The sequence below is a fragment of the Brassica oleracea genome, chromosome C7, assembly GCF_000695525.1.
Source record: "Brassica oleracea var. oleracea cultivar TO1000 chromosome C7, BOL, whole genome shotgun sequence".
Taxonomy (NCBI): Eukaryota; Viridiplantae; Streptophyta; class Magnoliopsida; order Brassicales; family Brassicaceae; genus Brassica; species Brassica oleracea.
The window spans coordinates 43,358,765-43,369,405 of NC_027754.1; the positions used below are offsets into that span (position 1 = coordinate 43,358,765).

General features: G+C 34.4%; 1 protein-coding gene, 1 long non-coding RNA gene and 1 pseudogene across 5 annotated transcripts; all 3 read left to right on the forward strand.

Moving 5' to 3' along the window:
* Positions 1 to 4,480: 4,480 nt before the first annotated feature.
* Positions 4,481 to 6,979, forward strand: LOC106306950. The gene is made up of 3 exons (XR_001263202.1): positions 4,481 to 4,748; positions 4,935 to 5,036; positions 5,994 to 6,979. It is a non-coding gene; the product is annotated as an uncharacterized LOC106306950 (long non-coding RNA).
* A 694-nt stretch (positions 6,980 to 7,673) lies between these two features.
* On the forward strand, positions 7,674 to 9,119 carry LOC106304110 (transcription initiation factor IIA subunit 2-like). Of its 4 annotated transcripts, none has more exons than XM_013740505.1 (4): positions 7,674 to 7,782; positions 7,903 to 8,041; positions 8,145 to 8,195; positions 8,775 to 9,119. In XM_013740505.1, exons 2-4 carry the CDS (start codon positions 7,913 to 7,915, stop codon positions 8,913 to 8,915), a joined length of 321 nt encoding a protein of 106 aa, XP_013595959.1. In that variant the 5' UTR covers positions 7,674 to 7,782; positions 7,903 to 7,912; the 3' UTR covers positions 8,916 to 9,119. The 4 variants fall into 4 exon arrangements, with proteins under 4 accessions (XP_013595959.1, XP_013595960.1, XP_013595958.1 ...); XM_013740506.1 differs by having other exon boundaries at positions 7,675 to 7,803; positions 7,899 to 8,041; XM_013740504.1 differs by having other exon boundaries at positions 7,675 to 7,803.
* A 1,103-nt stretch (positions 9,120 to 10,222) lies between these two features.
* Positions 10,223 to 10,641, forward strand: part of LOC106301444 — a 2,053-nt pseudogene continuing 1,634 nt past the window's right edge.

A 10,641-nucleotide genomic window follows, 5' to 3' on the forward strand; every position in this document is an offset into this window, starting at 1 on the left:
GTTGTTTGCTTGTGTGTTCGTCAGGCTATGATGATGTTAAGAAAGCGTGCTGGTTTGTGTCGCTTGTACTGCTTCCGGCAAGCTCATAGCTGAGAGATCGCCTTTCCAAGCATGAGGACATGACAGTAGCAGTCACTTGTTGATTCTTTTTGGCTCAACGATCTAATCAACTCTGGTTCATAACAAAAAAAGTATGATCAGATCAAGGTTAACCAAAAGAACTAGCCAAGTTTTGTATAATTGACAAGCAAGTGACTGAACTTGTTTTTAATGTTCTCGGTTGCAAATGACAATAGTAATTAATTAATTACTAAGCATTATGGACAGGTCACAAACAATAAAACAATCGAGGCTGAGTTATCTCATATAACTTAAGTATATAAAACACTTATCTTTGATGAGTGGTCGTGATGAGATTTTTTTTCTTTAGGGACAGATGATCTTATGGATTTGAAGCTGCTGACGATGTATAGAGATGCAGGCGAGGCCATGTCGCATACGTCTACCGTGATGGAGCTTGAAGACGCTGGGCCTTCTTTGCGTCTTGATGTAGAAGTTGAAGGCGCTCTGTTTTAAGGAGTTGTAACAGAGCTGAGGGCGAGATGGAGAGACTGCTGAGAGCAAGACACTCAGACTCGTGACCCTGACCCTGGAAGTAATGGCAATGTCGTCGTGTCTGAGCTGATTATATAACGGTAGAGATCATTCAAAAACCAAACGGTGATTATTGACAACACAAACCACGAGTTTAGTTCAAGATCCCTCTTTGTTTCTCTTCTCCATCTGTCTTGTGCCCTTACGATGCATAGAGGCTTGTGACGACGGCGTAGAGATTGTATATGCTGCTCCTCTCAACTCTCCCTCGCTCAGCCTCTTCTTTGGAAATGGTGGAGTTAGGGTACGAGCTCGCTGTCTTGGTTACGCCGAGAATTCTTACGGGATGAGTTCGTCGTCTTTAAGAACTTTGAGCTTTGCCAAGATAAAGTCTCGAGCTTTCCGAAGCAGCAATTCGAAATGGAGCTGATCCAAACATCGCTACACCACTTGGCCGAGAAGAATCTCCAGAGATACATCATTGTGCTCGAGAGATCCACAGAGAAGAAGCTGTGAGTATCAGTTGTGTATCTCTGCTTCGGAAGCTTCAGAATACACATAGCTTTAGAGATTTGGGAGATAGCTCGGGCTCTGGAGCTATCCGGTCACGGGTTTCTTTAGTTCTTTCGGAAAATTCCGACGGAGAAAGCTTGTTCGTACAACGCCTGAGGGATCCAGAGATGGCTCGAGCTCTGGAGCTGCGTATAGATTACGTCGCTGCAAACGGAGACGTAGTGAAAGCTGAGGAGATCGCAGGAGCCGTAAGATCTCTGACGGACGGTGAGGATACGCCGAAGAAAAGAGTGAAGGAGATGGCGGAAGCTGCGAGGATGGCTCGTCTTTACGGCGGCGGCGATTGAAACTCCATTGATGTCTCCATCTTGGCTTCGAGCTCGAGGAAGAACCAGCGCAGTTACGGCTTCCACGTTGTCGATCTCTGGTCTCCACCGATCGCCATGGATCGAGACATAGACACAGCTAAGAAGTCGCCCGGGTTGAAACTCATGGAATTGGGCTTCTGCTCCTTCAATGGAGAGGCTTGTTCGTGGGTCACCGGTGACATCAAAAGCCAAGCTTTCGAAGAAAGCTCCCTCCTTTCTCTTAGACTCTTGTTTTCATGGAAGAAGAAAGAGTCGATTGATTTTTTTTTTTACCCTAGACATAGGGTTTTTCCAAGTTTGATATGCTTCGAAGATAGTTCTCTTTGCCCCCTCCTTCTAGCGCCAACTGTTTGATCCGAAAATAGTGTTTATGCTGGTGATGTTTGTTGAATCAATACAATAAAAGAATATAAGAATTAGATTCTTGAGGTTTAGTAGAAATCTTTAGATGAAATCAAATGGAAAAAAAAAATATAAAAGAGATTTCATTGATTGAAGGTTCATCACCAAGATGATTACAAAAGTAAAGTGAACCTTAGAATACAAAATTTCTATGAAAATATGTTCTTAAAGTCTAAGAAGAGGAGAAAATTCTTTTTCATAAAGAGGTAGCTCCTTATTTATAGAAAGAGCCTAAAGTTTCCTAACAATATGAACCTAGTTCAATGTCCAATGGGTCTTAAGCAAGATGTAAATCCATCCCCAGCAACTGAGAACATAATTAACTTGGTGAACTGAGATTTCAGATTCAAGTTTTTCGTCAAAGAAAATCAAGCTTATATAGTAAACTTTATGTAATGCAAAACATCAGGATACACGCGCTCTCGTATGTGTAACCTTTTCTGACCATGTTCATATTTTAAAAATTATGGTTTTATAATAAGAATATGGGAGAAATTAGAAAATGGTACACATAATAAGAAGAAAGTAGAGAGTAAAAAAATGGGAGGTAGACAGATCGGGAAGGAGCTAGAAAAGAGACGTGACCAATTTTGTATTCATTAAAGGAGACAATTAGTTAAAGCTTGGGAACTGTACGTATTTGGTCTTATATGTTCAATTTTACTTTTCCTTCTTGCTTCGCGGAACTTCTTTTCTTTGTTTTTTTGTAAAAGGGCTTCGGAACTTCTTTTCTCTTCGTTTTTTTTTTTCTTTTTCTGATTGAAAATTTCTAGGTTCACAATTAGATCCACTGTTACCTTAACGACTTCCGATGGCCTGGCCGACATACCCTAACAAAATTTTCTTTTTATCATTTCGGATGATTTTTTTGTAACAAATTAAACCGCTAGTAGAAAATGACAAAATATATTCAGACTTCTACGCATATAATTTTTTAACAATTATAAATTGTCCAGTAAATAATGATTTATGTGAGTTTTGATACAATTGTAATTTTTTCGCATTACAAAAGCTAATATATTTTTTAAACAATTTGAACATAGTATATACATTTTTTATTTATAAAATTAGTGGTTAGTGAAACAAAAAGTTAGTTATATTGAAATCTATTGAAATAAATATTACATTTAAGAGAACAATAATTTTTTTTTTGAGAACAAACATCTATTGTATTACTTAAATTTGAAGCGTCCAGATAATCATACCAGAATATAACAACCAATAAAACATATTATTTTATAAAAAAAATTTCGCAGTCTTATATAAAAAATCTGAAATCTGATTTTGCGCCCTTTGGATCAAAACAGTAATTGTTTTAAGTGATTCAAATTTGAATCAGTTATATATTTCGAACTGAATGCAAAAATATATAAAACTCAAAGCTATGCCGAGTGTAGAGAAATACTATTCATCTAATCTATTAAAACAAAAGTACAAATATAAATTAACCTTTTGTTTTTCAATTTATTTACAATCATATGGATTGAAGTGATAAATTTACCTACTTTTTAGTATTCTTGTCTTTTACAATTTAATTAATGCATTTTTCTAAAATGAAGTACAACAAATTTTGTATTACTTATTTAAAATATATTTCCTATAATCTAGCTAAACAATAAATTATACTTAATCAATGTCAAAAATGTAACAAGATTTTCTTATTACGGGTTGGTTACCTTTTTTTTTGGTATATTAACTATGTCTAAAACAACACAAAAATGTTATAAAAATAAATAATATAAAACAAAAAATTGTAAATAATATATAAATTATTTGATCGTATAAACCAAATATAACAACATATAACAATTTCATTTTACATTTAATTTTTGATCCATAAAAAATGCATTTGCACCAACACACGGATTATATTTTAAAAATATGGTTTTAACCGTTGACGGATCAAAAAATAAAATAAAACTATTCATTATAAATTGTAAAATTATTGTGTTTAAAAATATATTAAATAATTATATAATATATATATATATAATTAAAAGATATATATTACCATTTATATAAGATAAATATTTCTTTTTTGCAAAACAAAATGAATATCCGATCAAGCTCTAGTTTCTAATTATCTAAAGCATAGGTTTTTAATTGGTGTGACTGGTGACCATTTAAGGAAAACTATAAACAAATAAAAATGAATGAAAATGAATAAAATTAAAGAAATGAGTGAGAATGATTGTTTCTCTTTAAAAATAATGAGGAATAATTTTGCTTTGTTTTTAACTACAAAAAAAAGGGAATGATAAAAAATATAAATGAAAATTAATTTCTTATGAATAGTATATTTTTTTGGAAACCACATAAAAAATTAAATGTTCCTTCTCCTTATCTTCACCAGTCACACCTTAGTGTTCCGCCGAGAATAAATACCGTAGCCGAGTGTAAATGTAGGAAGGAACTGAGCAATGTTCTGTTTTTGACAGATGAAGCACGAGCCGCCTGAGCTACAGGCTTTATGCCAGAATTAGAAGCCCTACATGTCACACTCAAATCAATTAAATCATATAATTATAGCCAAAATCTGATTAACGCACTAATCAATAATTAAGTTATAAATTAAGCTCAGTCTTCATTGCATTACTCATATAAAACCCTCTCTAGCTTCCCTAGTATTCTCCGTGCTCCTCTTCCCTTCTCCTCTCTCCCTCAATAATATCTCTCTTGCCCTAGCTTCTTCTTCTTCTTCTTCTTCTTCACGATCCGCTTCACATCATGCATCCACACGATTCACGGTTTTTCTCCTGACGGTTACCATTGATTTTTCAGTGGGATCTCGTGAAGGAAAATTCGCCATTTCTCTAAAGTTCTTAAAGGAGTGGAGTCACTTCCTAAGCTTCGATTACTTCGTCGATTAGTGTAATTCCGTATATAATTCTTGTTTATTAACTTTCAATTTTATTTTACACACATGACATTTTTTTGCTGAAACTTTTTGTGAGATCTCTCTAGTATTTTGAGAAGTCGCAATTATCATCTGATAGATCAGCTGCATGAGCATTACTTACCTGAATTTTATAGCTGATCCAAATTTTACTGTTCCAGGAAAGATGATGGATTGCTTCTTTTGGTTTGCATGTGCAGAACGATGCCCATGGGAAGAGAGATTATCTCTCAATCTTTAACGGATCTGTATCCTCTTCTCAGGTCCATTACTTTTGTTAGATGCACATGCTTAATAATGTTTTAACAACACTTGACTGTAGTACTTCTGTTTTGTTGTTTTTTTGTTCTTTTTTTTTTGGTGTATAGTATTTAACCTTACAATAATGATTATCCTCGTCCTTCTACAGCTATTGTGATTATAATGCATGATTCTTCCTTTTCTAGAAGTATTGTGATTGTCATTTGGTGATTGTATACTTAGTTAGTGTCCTTGCTCTTTTTTTCTTATGAACAGCTTAATAGTAGTCATGAGCATATAATAAAAGCAATCATCGAAATTGATCGAAAGATAAAACACAGATAACAAAATGACTCTCCTGTTTTTAAAAAAAAAATTAAATTGTTTTTCTTGCATTTCTTTAGTTGTACCTGAAAAGAGTATGAAAGCATCATTAATTCACACTTTAAGGTAAAAAAAAAGGTTTACCATATACCCAAATTATATGAAATGTACAGATACATTTAGGTGGAGATATCTATCACCAGAGAATTAAAGCTTGATCTTTGAGTTCCTTGTCAATAAACTTTGATTCTTCCTCAGTAAAACTTTCACACAACTATATGATAAGAGAATATGCCGAATAGACCCAATAAAACTCAAGGGTTTGAAATGACTTTGGGAACGATAGAGCCTAGACATCAGTAGTATTGGATAGTTTCATCTGTGTGTCTTGGCCTCTAGATGTCCAAAGGAACGAAATGTATCTTTTTTGAGAAAGCAATAGCTTGGATGGAAACTCTATTAGATTAATACAGGTTAGGTGCTTGCTTGAACTAACAAGAAAATGAATGGAACTTGTTTCATTGAATAGAAATGATGAGTTTCTATTGATTAATAGCAATTCATTTTGCCTTCAATGATTAAATAGTAAGTGTATTTTGCTGTTGCATAAACTAGTTAATTTAAATCTAAAAATTCATATGCCTTTGTTTATGCAGTGCTACATTATAGATTTGGGGGCTGCCGTGGTTGACTAAACTGAAGACTGGCGCAGGTTCCCTCGAGTTGTCTTTCATGTCTAGACCATTTGTGAGAAGGGATTTTTTGTTTGCACCGTTCACCCCACTTTCAATCTGTAGTGAGTATTAAGGAAAATAGCTTGTTCAACATATCACACTACTCTTTTAGAAACAATACTATATTTTAGATGCTTTTCCAGCTTGATATACGTTGTTTTGTTATGTATATCTGTATTATCCCGGCTACCAAAACGTTAAGAAATAAGGTGAACATCCTAAAACCTGCATCCAATTAGAAAGGTCTAGGTCACAGATATTACTTGTTATCTCTTGATTAAGCTATTTTATTTCTATCAGCATGATCAGATCATTCAGGAGTTAAGTATAAACTAAAATACATTAAGTCCATTCATGACATTTCTGGATGCTGCATACATAATATTTTCCTTGTTTTTGGACTATGCCACACTTCGGACAGACATTTTGCCTAAGAGATGTCAAACCTCTGTCTGGAGTGTTAGAGGTATTTCATGATAGCTAAGAACTTGAATCTTGCACTACTTAGCTACACTAGATTACTTCATAGTAAATAACTTGGGGAGTGGGGGAAGGTGCTGGGTTATTATTCCCTTCTCATCGATGGTCTAGATGTGCGAGGTGACTCTCATTGAGGTAAAAGAGATACGGTGACTGTGGGAAGCATTCACCATAATGGTATTTCTTAAAAAGGTTAGAGATTTTCAACTTGTGACATTATCGTAATATTGCTTGATTTTGAATCAGTGATCTGCTAATGCAACACTTGTGATACTTCCGAGTATAGCTATGTGAAGTTTTTTTCTTCAGGTTTGAGTACACCACACCATTATTCAAACTAAACGTAAACGATGAATACAGAAGCATGTAGCAATAACTCTGTTGTCAGGTCCTTTGCAAAAACTGAAGAAGTGCAAGAGCTAAGGAAGTCAGAAAAAAAAAAGCAAAGTGTTTATCGATGAAAGAGCAAACTGACTTTTTGACTTGTTGTCACTAGTTCTCTCATTATCCTTTTCTAGCTGGAAGATAAAATTTTGCTTGTACATTGATACGTAATATTACTTGGTAGATTCTAACTACAAACGAAAGACTATGTATGTATACTTAGCCAATGCTTCATATAAATAGAATTACTTCTTATACATGGACTATATCTGTTAGACAAGTGGCAGATAGCATATATAATAAACTTTAAAACGACTTCTTAATGAGTGTACTTAAGCCTGCTAGTTTGGTATGGTTCAGGTAATTCTTTTTTTCGATTATTCAGTTCACACAAAATCTAGTCGAATTGAACAAACAAAAATACAGTGCGGTTTGTTATACAATCAGTCAAAGTCTTTGAAAATTTGACCAAATTAAACCATTTTTTTATTTTCGGTTTGATTTTAATTTATTTAATCAAAAATTCGAGTAATTTTAATTAAAAATTGTATGTTAACTCGGTTTAAAATCTGGATATGGTATAAAACCCATTTTTTAACATGGTAACCCATTATCTACTTCCCACACGTAATATTAAAAACCGTTATCTAATTAAAAAAAAAAGGCATTAAGGGTAAAAACGTAATTTGGTTTTCCCTGTTCCATCGCTGGCTATATAAACAGTAGTTACCTGCAAAAGCTAGGGTATAAAAGCCCCAATATTTTTTTCTCCGCGCGAAGAGACGAATCCTTAGCAATCGACCCAACGGCACCTCCCTCATTTCTCTCCCTTCGTCGCCGGAGATCGGTAAACCGTCTCCTATTTGAGGTCGAGGGGTCTTAGATTCGTCTAGCTCCTTTATTTCGCCTAAACTTTTCAGATTCTCGATTCAACGATTTGAGTTTGCTCGGATTTTTCTGTAGGCAGATCGTAGAGAATGGCGACGTTTGAGCTGTACAGGAGATCGACGATTGGGATGTGTTTGACGGAGACTTTGGATGAGATGGTTCAGAGCGGTACGCTGAGCCCTGAGCTAGCTATCCAAGTCCTTGTTCAATTTGACAAGGAAGGTTTTTTTTTTTTTTTTTTTTTTTTTCTGATCTTTGGAGTCTTTTGGTTTGCTTCTTTGGCTTTTAATGATATATATTGTATATGTGTCCCTTTTGTAGTCCATGACTGAAGCTCTTGAGAGCCAAGTGAAGACCAAGGTGACTATCAAGGTCAGCTTCAATCTCTTTTAATTCTTTATTGTAAAGATAGTATCTGTTCGTGATTGACAAGTTGTTGCCTCAAGTAATAGTTTCTGAAAAGAGTCATACTTTCTGTAAAGTCTTGAGCTTTTTTCGGTTGCAACTTGATAAGCTGCATGTGTTCAGTTATCTGTGGCCTAATAAGTAGGTGCTTACATTGGTTATCTTAGGAGATAGTAACATTGTCATGAATTCTATCAGAATTAGAGTTTCTTTGGATGCTATATACGAATGATAAATTTGTTGGAGCTGGCTCATATATGATTTCCTCGAGTTAAAAAAGTCAACTTTTTATAACGCTGTATGGATTCAGTTGTCTGGTTTATAAGAAGTAGCTTACATCTGTACTGTCCAGATTAGTATCAATCCATATAGCTTGATCTCTAATTATTTATGCTAGTGTTTCTGATGATTGACTTTACTAACCACTGTTAACAGTAATTTTAGATACCTAGTGTATTGAACACTGCAGTCTGCACTCAAGATAAGTGTGGATGAAACAGCCAGATACTTAATCTCGCTTCTTCTTTACTTTTATTTCTTGTACAGGGCCACCTGCACACATACAGGTTCTGTGACAACGTCTGGACCTTCATATTACAGGACGCAATGTTCAAGAGTGAAGACCGTCAAGAGAATGTTAGTCAAGTGAAGATAGTGGCATGTGACTCTAAGCTGCTCACGCAGTGAGAGATGTTAATTACCAGCAGCAGAGAATATATGCTTACTCCCTTTGTAATAGATTTTGAGTTTTTTTTTAACCACTTTGTAAACTCAGCACTTGCTATCTGTTGAGCTCCGTTTGCAGCCAACGGTTTAGTCTACATGTAAATTCTCGGCCCAAAGACAAATGAGAGACTGTTTTGTTTCTGTGAGAAAGTTACTTACCACTCATCTTGAGATTACCTTTTCATTTTATTAATTCTGTGTGTATGAATTTCGTGTTTAATATGTTGGAATTTTAAATTTTGGGTGTTATCTAAATTCTAGTGAGTATCCGGAAAACTTTAAAAATTCAAATAACTCGTATTTATTCGGAACCTAAATAAATATCTTAAATATACAGTCTTATATTTTTTGATATCCACTTTGATACCTCAATTAATTATTTTATCTATTTTAATACACAAACTTTAAAATGATGGTCTTTTCAATACCTAAACTGTGTTTATTTTAATGAAATAGTTTTAAATAAAAAATTTAAGATATCTAAATTCACAAAAAATCTTAAAAATTCTAACTTTCAATTCTTAGAAATAAAAGTAACTAAATTGTGGATGAACTTAAAATGCGTGATAAAAAGTTCTAAGTTTTAAATATTAATCTTAGTTTATTTCTTGAATAGAAAACAAATTTATTTATTTTCCTTCAAAATTAAGTTTTTTCTGAATTTAAAATTCTCTCCATAATTTCCAAAGATTTTTTCTTAGATTTTAGAGATTTTTTAAGTTTTGTTTGATACTTATTAATATTTTGATTAAAATAAACAACAATTGAGGTATCAAAATGGGCAAAATTTTAAAATTTGTGTATAAAAATGAGGAAAATAATTAGTTGAAGTATTAAATTGGAAAAAAAATTGGGTATTAAAAAGCTTAACACAATTTAGTTTGTACTATATAGGATTACATTAATTTGGAGACAAAATATAACTTGGAGAATAAATATACTTAACAATCCAAGTAAATCTAAAACTTTCCATATTCACGTAATATTTATAACAGTTTGATTTGAGTAAATTTATGGAATTTTCCATTATTAATCTGATCACAGGTTTATAAATTAACAAGCGAGTCAGTAATGGGCTTTTGGAGTACAAAGTAGATATATAATCGAACAGCCCAAAAGGTAATAGGTAAAAACCAGTGAGTGGGAAATAGTCGTCGGAAGGTTGCTGCGATTTACCTCTCAAGTCACCGTTTTACCGCCGGTGAATTTCCACAACGGCCAATCTCCCCTTCCTCCACGCACGCCGATCACCATCTCTCTCTGTATTGCCCTCTTCTTCCATGTCATCTCTATCTCTACTTCCTCTCTCGCACTTACGGTTAGGGTTTTCTTTCCCCACTCAAACATCTTGCTGAAAGCTCTTCTCTTTTGGCAGTTCCCGATGTTTCCTCAACTGGAGATTAACCCTTATCAGATTGGTAGCACCCTTGGTGAAGACCATGTCTCTGCCTCCGCAGCTCACATTCCTTATATACACGAAATCGCCAATCATCCTGACTCCATCTACGCTGCCTCCGGTTTGATTCCCGACGGCTCTCAGTTACTAGATTCTCCGGCACCGGAAGGAGCTAATCAGCTGACGATCTCGTACCGTGGTCAGGTTTACGTTTTCGATGCTGTGGGTCCCGAAAAGGTGATTACTTTCGTGTAGAATTACATAATAATAAAAGTGTGCTCTTTTGTGTTT